The sequence below is a fragment of the Notamacropus eugenii genome, chromosome 2 (genome assembly GCF_028372415.1).
Source record: "Notamacropus eugenii isolate mMacEug1 chromosome 2, mMacEug1.pri_v2, whole genome shotgun sequence".
Classification (NCBI taxonomy): Eukaryota; Metazoa; Chordata; class Mammalia; order Diprotodontia; family Macropodidae; genus Notamacropus; species Notamacropus eugenii.
Genome location: NC_092873.1, coordinates 340,163,734 through 340,177,259, shown reverse-complemented (window position 1 = coordinate 340,177,259; position 13,526 = coordinate 340,163,734). Strand labels below are relative to the sequence as shown.

Below are 13,526 nucleotides of genomic sequence, written 5' to 3'. Positions count from 1 at the left end.
CTTTCTGATTTGTAAAATGAGCTGGAGAAGGAAATGACAAACCACTCCAGTATCTTCGCTAAGGAAATCCCAAATGGGTCATGAAGAGTTGGATGGGACTGAAATAACTCAGTTATTTATAATAACTGAAATAACACTATACACTAAACTGAAATAACACTATACCCATGACAACTGAGCTCTTTCTGCTGGCTGTGTCCCATGCCTGGAATGCTCTCCTTCCTCATTATCACCTCCAGTCAGTGAAAATCCCACCTTTAGCAGGAGACTTTTCCTGGTTCCCCGCCCCCCCCACACATGGCAGTCATGCCTTCCTTCTGAGATCATCTTCCATACATATACATTATTGTGTACCATACATCTTGTACATATAATTTTTTTTGTATATTGTCTCCTATATTAGAAAGAGGGTTCTGCAAGGTCGGGGACCATTGTATACAATGCCTAGCACATAGTAGGTGCCTTTTGACTGATGGCTTAATCAAAATGAAAATGAGGTAGACATATACATATGTCTGACTATGTAGATGACATTCTGCACACACCCGTATCCTCCCACCTCATTATAATAACACAGCATTCAGCTTCATTTTAGTATTTTTTTCATTTTCATTGTTGTGGTCATCCCATATATTATGTAATGTGTGGGCATGCTGCCAAGCACGTGCACGTTTTCCCCAGGGATGATACCAATATCCACATGGCCCTGTCCAGATGTGGTTCAAAGGAAGCCTGAATGTGTCTCTCCAGAGTTACCTCTGCTCACCCTTCTCCCGAGGGAGCTTTGACCTCCTGCTTACAATTGCTTTCCCGGTTCTGCTGACTTCACTCTGCATTGTGCCATAACGTCTTCCCATATTTCTCTGACTTTGATCAATCATTTTTTTTTTACCAACTACATTATTGATGGATAATATTGCTATAGCTGCCTCAGAGTTGGTGGCTAAGGAGCGAGTTGGGTCCCTTGAGTCCCTGGGCTGGGGAGAGTCAGGCTCTAGGACATACTGGCTGCCTGCCAGATTGGGGGCAGGGATCAAACAAGATGAGGGGAACCAGGCATGAAAGTCACAGGGCTTTCCAGTGACTGGGTGGTTTGATGCCAGCACTGTCAGAGTAGAAGCCAGATTCAATACCACTCAGTCTGGGCCCCAGGGAAGGGGGCAGGTCTGGCAGAATGAGAGAGTCATGCACTGATCTGATCATTGGGCTTCTGGGTGGGAGAGAGCAGAACTACTGACCCATGCATGCCCTTTCCATGCATCTTGCCCAAGGAGGAAAGCTGGGTGGAACAGGTGCCTTCGGGTGCCAAGGGGGAGCTAATGGAGAGGAACTGTGCCTTGTGGGCATCTAGGCATTTGGGCTAGAAAAGATTCCCTGCTGAGCTGAGGTCAGGGTCCAGTCCCCAGAACTCAAGGGTCTCAGTCCCCCAGTCCTCCCTCTTCCTATCCCAAAACCTTTGCCTTGAAAAGCAACTGGACCCACTCCACTCCATTTGTCACCTCACCCCTTTACGCAGGTGAGAGGTCCACAAGTATTGCACATTGCACACATTTCAGACTTTTTCCAATTATTGGTCATCCAAGTTCTCCCAGCAGTGTGACCCTGTCCAGCTCTGCCTCAGTTTGCCCATCTGAGGAATGGGACTTTTGCAGCTGCTGGGAAAAGAAATGTGCCAGATGGCAGTTTGTAGTTTAAAGTAATGAGAAGCCTTGTTAGAGTCTTAGCCCAGCGCACTGAGCCTGCTTAGGGAAGAGGAATTAAGGAGGATGCAGTATTACATGCAAAAAAGATCAAACAGCATCAGAGGGAAAGGTTACCTACATTAACTTCAACCTTCCAGTGTTGCTTTGTATGGGTAGAGGGTAGTGGAGCTTAGTTCAAGAGTTAACAGGTTAAGTGCCTAGAGTCCTTTAGGAACTCTTAGCCATGTTTATGTGTTTCCAAAAGAAGGAAGGAACCACTGGACAGTCTGCTCAGTGGACTAGCCACAGTGGTATGTGTTCACCCTGCCCTGATGAGGACTTCCCTGAAAGTCTGTGCCTCCTGAGGGAGGCCTATCCTGGAGAAGCAGGCACTGGAGTTGGAACAGTCTGGGACCCACAAACAGGCAAACCCACCCAGCCTCCTTCCTCTTCTCTCTCCTGCCCTTCTCTGCAACCAGCTCACCATAGCTCTCTTGAGCATGTCTGCCAAAGAGCTGTCGAGTTTTCTCCATGCTGGGGCACCAGGCTGGGTCATGGGAGTGGAGGAGGCATCTTTGACTAGGGACTGGCAGAGGCCTGAGAAACTCCCACCTTTTCTGGTTTGCTTGCTTTCCAGGGGGCTTGCATCATCCCTGGGAAGGCAGGAAGGGAAAAGCAGATTCTGGGAGCAGGTGGGAAAGCCTAGAGATTGCAGAGGGTCCACTGCCCCTCACCCCCAGGGGCTTAGCTGGTCAGGACAATAGTCCCAGGCTGTCATGCTGAAGCTGAAGTGGTTGTCTGGGCAACAGCTGAGGCCAGTTTCCACCAATCCATCGCAAAGATAGGTTGGGGGAGGGAGGCGGGGAGGAAGGAGGGGAACTCGCTCCCCAACAAAGGCCAGCATCCTATATAAGGAGCCAGGGCAGTGGGGAAGGGAGCAGTGGGGGTATAACCTGCTCTTGGGGTTAAGAGTGAGAAAACAAAGATGCCTGGGACTCATCACTCCAAACTTGGGCCCTGGGGCAACTTCTGGGCCACCATGACCTTACTGGGCCTAGTTGTGCATGCAGGTAAGGACTGGGCACAGAACCAGGAGACAAGAAGTCCTTTTCCTTTTGGGGTGGGAGGTTAGGAGGTGGGAGAGATTAGCATCTGGTGAGGGAAAGGTGATGGAGCCTGAGAAAGGTGTGGAATTCAGCCTGACATTTCCAAGGGCAATGAGAACTGTTGGAAGGGGACTTGGTTGGGGAGGGGTCCCTTGGGAGGGGCTGGCTATATTGTCTCTCTACTTTCTCATCCCAGAACTATGGAGGGATCGTTGGTGGAGTGAAGCTGATTCTGAGTTGTCCTGAATAGGGAGGCTCTCAGAGATCAACTGCCCCCCTCTCAGACCCATAGAGTATTAAAGTTGGAAGGGACTTTAAAGATCTTTTCATTCATCCCTCCCCCCTCCACATCCTTACCAAGAGAGGAGAGAAACCTTCCCCTCCCCCTCCTTTACTTAGTCAGCTTAGGGACAGAAAAGAAGCCATTGGCATCGGGACAGGGGAAAACAGACTGAAGCTTTGCTTTCCTTCTGCTCTCCCTGCCCCCCTAAAAGTCGATTTGGGGCATCCTGGGAGCTCTGTCTGAATTGACTTGTTTTTGCTTTCATCTCCTTCCCGTGTCTTTACTTTCTCATTCCCTCTCCCTGTGCTACCCTCCCTCACTAGACTTGGAGTCATTACAATAAAAATAATGATCGTGGCTAACATTTATATAGCATTATTTTTTAAGGTTTGCAAAGCACTTAGCATATGTTACCACTGGATATTCACAACAACCCTGGGAAGTGGGTGTTATTATTATCCCCATTTTCAGATGAGAAAATGAAGTCAGAGAGGTTATTTGCTCAGGGTCTCATAGCTAGTAAGTGTCTGAGAACAGATTTGAAATCAGGTCAATGAAACCTCCATTTATAGGATCATAGATTTAGTGCGTAAAGGCATCTTAGAAGTCATCTAGTCCAATCCTCACCCCTCCCACCGCATTTTGCAGGGGAGAAAACTGAACCCCTAAAAATGAAGTAACTAGTCCCAAAGGTACCAAAGTTCTCTGATTGTAGAATCTAATCCTTTCAATACACCATTCAAGGTCCAGATCAGTCACTCACAAGTTATAGGACCATGGGTATCATTTAAATTCTCTATAAAATGGGAGTACGGCAATAATAATTTATGACTATTATTTATAACAATTTTTGTTATTATAAACAATAATTTATAGAGGCGTGGCATAGTTCAGAGGTATCAAACACCATGAGATGAGAAACAGATTAAAATGTAATTGGGAAATACTTAATGAAATAAATAAAATACAATAGAACATAGATAATGTTAATTTTTAGTTAGGTGATACAGTGGATAGAGTGCTGGATCTGGAGTCAGGAAGACTCATCTTCCCCAGCTCAAATCTGGCCTCAGACACTTACTAGCTGTGTGACCTTGGGCAAGTCACTTTACCTTTTTTGTCTCAATTTTCTCATCTGTAAAATGAGCTGGAGAAGGAAATAGCAAACCATTGCAGTATTTTTGCCAAGAAAACCCCGAAATGGGTCATGAAGAGTTGGACATGACTGAAAATGACTAAATAACAAAAAACAATAAAATGTTAAGATACGGTTTTCTAAGCCATTACATACAATTTAATGACTTTTTTTCCTACTTGTGTTTGACACCACTGGCATTTCTAGTAGATAGAGAGTTAACACTGGAATCAGGAGGATCTCAGCTTAAAAGCCACCTCTGATGTACACTGTCTGGGGAAGTCAATTTAACTTCTCCATATCCTGGGCAAGTCTCTAAGACTTAAGAAAGTTGCAGAAAAGGATGACTTGTGTTGGCAGGAGTTTACTCATCTAGCACTTCCTTATGGAAATGAAAGGTATAGTCTGTATTCTGTAAAACATGGGTGGGGAACCTGAGGCCTCCAGGCCACATGTGACCTCCTAGGTCCTCAAGTGTGGCCCTTTGACTGAATCCAAACTTCACAAGGGGATTTGTCCAGTGAAGTTTGGATTGAGTCAAAGGACTGTACTTGAGGGCCTAGAAGGCCATGTGTGGCCTGGAGGCTGCAACCTTCCTCACCCTTGCTGTAAAATAATAAAAATCACAATAAATTGTTAAAAATCACAATAAATCATTAAATTTACCGGGTTGTTTCAACATTAAGTGACAGCGGAATAATATCCTTTTCTCTGGGATGTTACAAGCAACGGACTTTTGGGGATCTGTATCTTTTACTGCTGAGGTCACCATCTTTTGGTATCTTTAAGCACTTTCCTCTCCTCCCTGCCCCCAATATATTCATACACTTTACAATGCAAAGACCACATTCCAAGCTCCATTATAACTTGGCTCATTTTTACTCGAGGTTTGGCTATTGAACAAAGAATAGTACTTCTCTGGAACCCTAATCTAGGATGTGCAAGCAGGGATGTTGTGAGGCTTAAATGAGTTAATGGATGTAAAGCTCTTTACAAACCTTAAAACACTATGTCAGTGTAAGTTATGATCGCTGTCTTTAGCCTGCAGTCATCAGGTTTGCAGTCTGGTGATGACTTCACTTCTGAGCCTTCTACTGTACTCTTGATCAATTTAAGCAATGCTTACAAAGCAGCACAAGGGTGTGTTAGAAAATGTTTAATTACTGGCTCTCGAGTAAAAAAAATGCAATGTGCTTTTAAAATTAATCTGTATTATTTACACTTTCTTAAGTTTAGACAACAGGGCAGCTAGATGGTTCTCTTTGCTGCATCTGGAGTCAGAAAGACCTGAGTTCAAATATTGCCTCAGACACCTACTAGCCTTATGACCCTGGGCAAGTCACTTATCCCTGTTTACCTCAGTTTCCTTATCTGTAAAAGGAACTGTAGAAGGAAATGGCCAACCACTCCACTATCTTTGCCGAAAAAACCCCACATGTGGTCATAAAGAGTCAGACACAATTGAAATAACTGAACAACAACAACAAAAAAGGCTAGACAATGGATAAAACAATAAACCAAGCCCTAATGTGTAAGGAATGCTGATTTCTGAGGTGCAAATGCTCACAAAGTCGGTTAGAGCTGCCTCCAGCACACCTCTGAGTAGAAGGCAGATGTAATATAGTCAGCCTGTAGCCCTGGTGTTAATCTGAACAGAATAAAACCATTCTAAAAATCCTTTCCACTGTGGCCACCGTGCTAATGGATCAGAGTTCCTCCTTCACAAGATAGTCTCTGAAAACTTGATCTAGAGTTGCAAATTTCTGTGCTTTCTCCATCAGAAGGTGAGCAAAACTCAATTAGATCATATTATGGTGCAGCTATGGAAAAGGGAATCGACAACTTTTGGTTAAACAAGTTGGGTCAACAACCCTTTTAACCCAAAGGGTGAGGGTGTGTGTGTGTGTGTGTGTGTGTGTGTGTGTGTGTGTGTGTGTGTGTGTGTGTGTGTGTGTATGTTTAAGGAAGAGTGACTTATTTTGACCAAAGTCAGCTACGTTAGTGACCATAAAGGCTAGAGGGGGGAAGGGTGCAAAGGATTTGAAGAAAAGCAAAGAGAGGTGCTAGATAGCTTTGGAACCATGGCCTGAGGCTGCCCTCACCTTGGGCTGACAAGGTGTGGGAGTACCTATGCAGCTAGGTGGCAAAATTGGGGTCACAAGGACTTGAATTTGAATCCTGCTTTGGATGCTCCCTCACTCAGTGACCCTGAGTAATTCATTTTACTTCTCTTTGACTCAGTTTCCTCATTTGTAAAATGGGGATAATAATAGCACCTGCCTGTCAGAATTGTTGCTAGGATGCAAGGACATAATGTGTAAAGAGCTTTGCAGACCTTGAAGCCCTATGTCAATGTTAGCTCTTACTGTTAGCTCTACTTGCAAGCTGGCAGAGCTCCTATGGTAACCTAGGTACAGCTCCAGGGTAAGAATAGTAGGGACTCCCTGGATGGCTTGCCCACTATCACCACAACTACTATTGCTACCACTATGTACATGATCATAGATTTAGAGCTGGAAGGACATCTGAAGTCATCTGGTAAAATCCTCCCATTTTACAAATGAGGGAACTGAGGCAGGAAAGGTGAAGTGATTTGCTAATGGTCCCAGAGGTAGTGAATGGTATTGTACCCCTCTGTGGTTGCAGATGCTTTCATATTGCATTTGAGGCTTCCAGTAGGCTAGTGAGATGAATAGGTGTTACCAGGGAAGGGCAGCTCAGAGAATTTATTGACAGGGTTTTTATTTTGTTTGTTTGTTTTTAAGGAAGGAAGCAAACCTTAGAGGGATTCGGTGCCTTTTTCACAAAATCATTCAGTTCCTTGTTGCAGACCTGGACCCTGAACACAGGGCTTGTATCTAATATTCTGATTTTTGGGTGGTGCAGTGGGTAGAGTGCTGGGCCATGAAGGTAGGAAGAGCTGAGTTCAAATACAGCCTGAGACCCTAACTAGTTGTGTGACCCTGGACAAGTCACTTGGTCTCTGTCTATGTCAGTTTTCTCAGTTATAAGATAGGAATAATAAAAATAAATATCTGCCTCAGATGAGATATTTGTAAAACATTTAGGACACCTACTAGCACATAGTAGGAGCTTAATAGAGTCTCATTTACCTTCCTTTCCACTACCACTTCCCCCTTCTTGTTACACTGCTCCTCTGATACCATGCCAACATCCTGGTGCTATATCCTGCCTCATGGAGAGAGTCCTTTGTGCTTAGAAACCAATCCCAGGACGCTTGCCCAGGCAGACCCTTCTGTTCAAGCAGCCTATCCTGCCCTCTGTCGGTGCACCATCATGTCCCTGGAGATGCCTGAAGACCCATGCCCATGAGCTAACATTTTTTTTGCACTTATGTATGTAGACACTTCTATACACGGTGTGATTTAGTAAATAACAGAGTGGGCTTTGAATTCCAAAGACCTAGGTTCACATATTGACTCTCCTGTTTTATTTACTGTATGATCTTGGATACTTGATCTACACATACCTCATAGTAGCTCCCTGAGGCTTATCAATAATAACAATGATAATAGATAACATTTATATAGTGCTTACTTACTTACTGGAGACAGAAAGGCAAAAACAGTCCCTGCTTTCCAGGAGTATACATTCTTTTCTTTTTTAAAAATTTTGGCACAAATTTATTTAGTCCTTCAAATGTTCTACATTTATTTAGATTGCTTCCAGTTTTTTTATTCATTTAAAAATTTTTCCCCCAATTTCATATCGAGACAATTTATTTTTACAAGATTTTGAGTTCCCAAATTTCTCTTTTCGTCCCCTCTTCCTAAAATCGCAGGCAATTTGATATAGGTTATGAATGTGTTACCATGTAAAATATATTTCCATATTAGTTACAGTTGTGAAAGAAGAAATAGATCAAAAGAAAAGAACACGAAAAAGAGTAAAGTAAATGAAAAAGTATGCTTTGATCTGGACTCATAGTCCATTAGTCTATGCACATCTGGATGTGGATACCATTTTCCATTATGAGTCCTTTGTACCTTTCTTGGATAAATGTGTTTCTGAAAAGAGCTGAGAAATTCGTAGTAGACATCACACAGTGTTACTGATGTTGTATACAATGTTTTTCTGGTTCTGCTCATTTCACTTTGAATCAGTTCATACATATCATCCCATGTTTTTCTGGTCTGCCTGTTCATCATTTCTTATAGCACAATAGTATTCCATGACATTCATATAAAACTTGTTTAGTCAATCCCCAATTGATAGGCATCCTTTTAATTTCCAATATTTCTCCACCATGAAAAGGGTTGCTATAAATATTTTTGCACTTGTAGATTCTTTTCCCTTAGAAGGCACATTCTAATGGGAGAGAAACTCATAACTTCCCACCACCCTCCATTCCATACACACACACACACACACACACACACACACACACACACACACGTAGTTATTGCCGAGTCATGTTCAACTCTTTATGACCTAGTGGACCACACTGTCCCTGAGGTTTTCTTGTTAAAGATGTTGGAGTGATTTGACATTTCCTTCTCCAGTGGATTAAGGCAACCAGAGGTTAAGTGACTTGCCCAGGGTCACACAGCTAGTAAGTGTCTGAGAATGGATCTGAACTCAGGTCTTCCTGACTAGACGTCCAGTGCTCTATCCACTGAGACATGTAGCTGCCTTATGTATGGCACAGATGAAAGGGAATCTGAGAGACAGAGGCACTAATTGTGGTGGGAATGAGACAAGGCCTCTTGCAGAAGATGGGACTTCAGTTGAGTCTTGAAGAAAGCCAAGAAAACTGAGAAGTAGAGGTGAGGAGACAGAGCATCCCAGGCATGGGGAACAAGCCATTCCAAAGACATAAGAAGATGGAGTGTTGTGTGCGAGGAGCTACAGGTGGCCAGTGAAGTTGCTTAATCATAGAAGGAATGAGAATATTACTCATGGGAGAGTTCTCACATTGGGAGCTTCCCATGCAAATTCTTCTCATATTCCCAGATGCACTTAAAAGGATCTGCAGCTGTCAACCTCACCCTACTTAGTCCTCCATTGAACCACATAGTGAGTTTCTTAAAGCATAGGTCTGAGGAGAATTTGAAACACAAAATTTAAAAAGAATGTTAAAAAAAATAAATTTTTTAAAAGTTTAGGTCTGATAATAATTTGGAACTCAAAATTTAAAAAATGTTAAGATAAATAAATAATAAAATTTTAAAAATGAAGTGTAGGTTTGGTGAGAATTTGGAACTCAAAATTTAAAAAGAAAAGAATGTTAAAAATAAAAGACAAATTTTTAACAATTACAAAAAAAAAAAACTGTAAGTCTAATCATGTCACTCCTCTCCCCCTTACTCCATAAACTTCAGTGGCTTCCTGTTACCTCCAAGATCAACTACAAAGTCCTCTGCTTGTTACTGAAAGTTCTTTATAGCCTGGCTCATCTCTACCTTGCCAGTCTTCTTCGGTTTTACTCCCTTCCACCAAGTCCATGGTTCAGCTACACTGGCCCATTTGTTTATTCCTTGTAGGTGAGACTTCATTTCCTGAGATTTTCATGAGATTTCATTTCACTTTGAATTTTTTTTTTTGCACTTTCTCTTATGGCTGGAATGCTTTCCTGAGTTACATCTGCCTTTTAATTTGAAGTTTCAGTTTATTTTTATTTTCCTTTTTTCATATTTCCAATGACTGGGGGGGTATTAAAATGTTAAATGTGGGAGAGGGCAAGGAATAGTTAGCAAAAAAAAAAAAAGGAAAAGGATCATCAATTGAGGCATCTTTTAAAAATGCATTGAAGCAAACAGAAGGAAGGTCAGAAAGAAACAGACAAGCAGGACGGCTTTGAAAGCTACAAGTTAAATTTAGTATATTAAAAGGAAAAGTAAGCTGTACATGGTAGAGATTTGTAGTTTCCTATACAATCTCCTTTTTCTCTTCTACCACATATATGGAAAGACTTGTTGGATTTGGCATTTATTTTTTGTTTTTTAATTTTTAAATATTTTTTCTAACAATAGGTAAAAACAATTTTTAACATTTGTTTTTAAAAATTTTGAATTTCAAATTATGTCCCTCTTCCCTTTCCTTCTCCTTGAGAAGTCAAGCATTTTGATATAGATTATACATGTGTAGCCAAGCAAGACATATTTCCATACTAGGGATTTGGCATTTGTTAAGTTCAGAATGAAAATAAATTTCTCAAATGCCACCTTCTGCAGGAGGCCTTTCCCAGCCCCTTAGCTTCTGGAGCCTTCCCTCTGAGAAGGGAATTTTAATTTAAAATAATTCCAATCACCTCTGTATCTATCTTATTATTTAAAATTGTCTTCTCCATTAGAATGTGCTCCTTGAGGATAGAGACTTTTTTTTTGGTATCAGCAGTGCTTTGCATGATGCCTGGAACATGGTAAGCACTTAATAAATCCTCATTGATGGAAAAAATACTTTTTTATCTTTATGGGTGAGGAGCTGCAATGGGGGGGGGAGGGCATCACTGCCCTCCTCATGTGAACCTTACAAGGTCTCCAGTCCTGCCCCAGTGTTTTCCTTCAGTCTGTGTTCCTCCTTCCCCAGCCCAGAGAGCACATAGTGAAAGTGAAGCAGCAGATGCCTCTATTAACCACTCCTTGATGATGCTCCAGCGCTTGCGGGAATTACAACAGCTGGGCAATGAGAGTGACACGGTGTTGCGGGTGCAAGCAGAAGGAACAGATGAAGTCCACATCTTCCACACTCACCGGCTGCTCCTGGGCCTGCAGAGTGAGGTATTCCAGGGACTACTGTACAACCAAAGTGAGGTGACGTTGCAGGAGCCCAGGGACTGTGCGACTGTCTTTGACAAATTTATCAGGTAGAGTCAAGTTAATCAGGATCCTTTACTTGGGGTCTTTGGGGTCAGAGACTGAGGGTGGAGGAGTGAAGTTTTGCCATAAGGGATATACCCTTTTCCCTTCTAAGTTCCTTAGATCTTCTCTCCGGTGATTCTTAGATGCTCAGGGGCTTCCCCAAGTGATCATGTCCCAACAGGAGGGCAAAATGGCATCTATTCAGCCTAGACAGATGCAGACCAGTCCTATTTGCAAATGTAACAGTCTCCTTTCACTATATTGCTTAGTGCTAAGTGACTACAAGGATCAAAGGTATTCCAACAAGAGGTATAATTGGCATGGGGATATTAGAGCTTTGCTCCAGAACCTTGACTTTGGGGGGTGCTTCTTGTGGGGGTCTGCACCCCAAAACATCCCAGTGCCATGGTACTTTTCTCCAAAAGCCCATTTTCTTCCCCAATTCCCATGTGGCACAGGTGTAACTATCTAGATCATAACAATTTACTAATGTAAACCTATGGTTTAGTGACAGGTCTTTCCACCCCCAATGAATTTGCACATACATTCCCAGTTAGTGTTGTATTCCTACTGCCTAGCACAATGCAAATCTGCTTTCTCTTTTTGGGTCTTTCATGGGTTGTAGACCACTTGATCTCTGTCCATAAGGTAGACAATTCAAGTTCTTCCTCTACCTTCCCATCTCTGCATAGACTGACCTGCACCTTATATCCCATTGGGGGATTGGTAGGAAAAATCTGTTGAAAGAGACAGCAAGAGAGACAGAGGCAACAAAAGACAGAAGGGTGGCAATCTTGAATACGTTGTGAGAGAGAAAGGGAAACACAGTTAGAGAAAGGAAGAGGGAGGGAGGGAGAGACAGAGAAAGGAGAAAGAGAGAGAGAAAGACAGAGAGAAAAAGAGAGAGAGAAATAGAGAGAGAGGAGAGCCTGCTCATAGCAAAAAAGAAAATACAAAAAATCGTGAAAAACCAGCTTCTACATCCAGTGATTAGGAAATGGCTGATTAAATGATTGCATGTTAATACACTGCTATTGTTCCATAAAGGTAACAGACATGAAGAATATGAGGGGGTGTAGAAAGATTCATACAAGGTGATGCAAGCCCAGGTCAGCAGAATAAGAGTGACATACACATGGACAACAACCCCCCCCCCCAAAGTTAATAAAAAGTAATAAAGTGATTAAAAGAAATAATAATAAAAATGAACACTAAAAGGAATAAAGGTCATAAAAGTTTATATACACAGAAATATGATTTGGAAAGGAGACATGGGACAGAAAAATTGGTATTCTTATTGTGTGAAAAAAGTTGACTTTTTTCCAACGAAAACATAAATATACTTTTTAAATTTTTTAAATGTATTTTTTTAATATTTCTACTTTAAACATTTTTGTTAAAGATGAATTCCATATTTTGTATTTGTTTGTATTTCTTGAGCATTTGTATTGTTAATAATGAGCATATAATCATCCACCAACTAAAGATAGATATAGAGATAATAGACAGACAGAAATAGATAGCTGGATAGAGGTAGATAGAAGAATATAAATTGAAGAAAATATGCATTTATTAAGCACCTACTGCATGCCAGGCATTGAGCTACGTGCTTTGCAAATACCATCTCATGTGTTCCTTACAACAGTCCTGTGAGGAAGGTACTATTATTACCTTCATTTTACATTTGAGAAAACTTGAGGCAGACAGAGAAAAATCAACTTTTGCAGGGTCATATAGCTAGTAAATATCCAAGACCAAGTTTGAACTCAAGTCTTCCTGACTCCAGGCGCAGCACTCTGTCCGTTGCACCACCTAGCTGCTGAAATAGTAATAGAGACAGATGTAGACAGCCAGGTGAATGAAGAGAAATAGATTGATGGATGACAGATTGATATAAGTAGATGACAGATAGACTGAGACAGAGAGGAGGGAGAATGAGACAGAGATGAGAGAAAAAGAGAGAAACAGAGACAGAGAGAGCACGAAGAGAGAAAAGAGAGAAAGGAGACACACAGAGACAGAGAGAAAAAGACAGAAAAAGACAGACAGAGAGAAAGAGATAGACAGAGACAGAGAGAAGTGACAGTAGAGACATAGAGGAGAGAGAAAAGAGACAGAGAGAGAGGAAAGAAAAAAGACACACACACACACACAGAGTCCTTGGAAGACAATGAAAGGCAAACAGAGGGAGACTGTAAGGCACAAAGATTAATGAAGCAACAAGAGAAACAAACAGGAGGAAAACAAGGAGAATAGTAAAAGAACAAGACACTGATATGAGATAGACAAGAATTCTTGACAAATAGAACGTTGGAGCTAGAAGGTATATTAGAGATGCTCTTGTCCAACCCCCTCATTTTATAGAGGCAAAAAAGTGGTCATCCAGAGAAAGGCCCTGACAGAGACGAAACAGTGGAAAAGGTAGGACAAGTTTGCAGGACAGTGAAAGAGACAGTAAGGAAGATTGGTGAGGGAAGAAGAGACAGGGTGGTGGTGGTG

At 42.0% G+C, this 13,526-nt stretch overlaps 1 protein-coding gene across 1 annotated transcript in view; it reads left to right on the top strand.

Moving 5' to 3' along the window:
* The first annotated feature begins 2,621 nt into the window (after nucleotides 1-2,621).
* Nucleotides 2,622-13,526, top strand: part of LOC140528097 (BTB/POZ domain-containing protein 17-like) — a 15,204-nt gene continuing 4,299 nt past the window's right edge. The window contains exons 1-2 of the mRNA XM_072645588.1: nucleotides 2,622-2,752; nucleotides 10,756-11,032. Of these exons, the coding sequence (XP_072501689.1) occupies nucleotides 2,668-2,752; nucleotides 10,756-11,032 (362 nt within the window). The 5' untranslated portion in view covers nucleotides 2,622-2,667. The remainder of the gene's footprint in view (nucleotides 2,753-10,755; nucleotides 11,033-13,526) is intronic.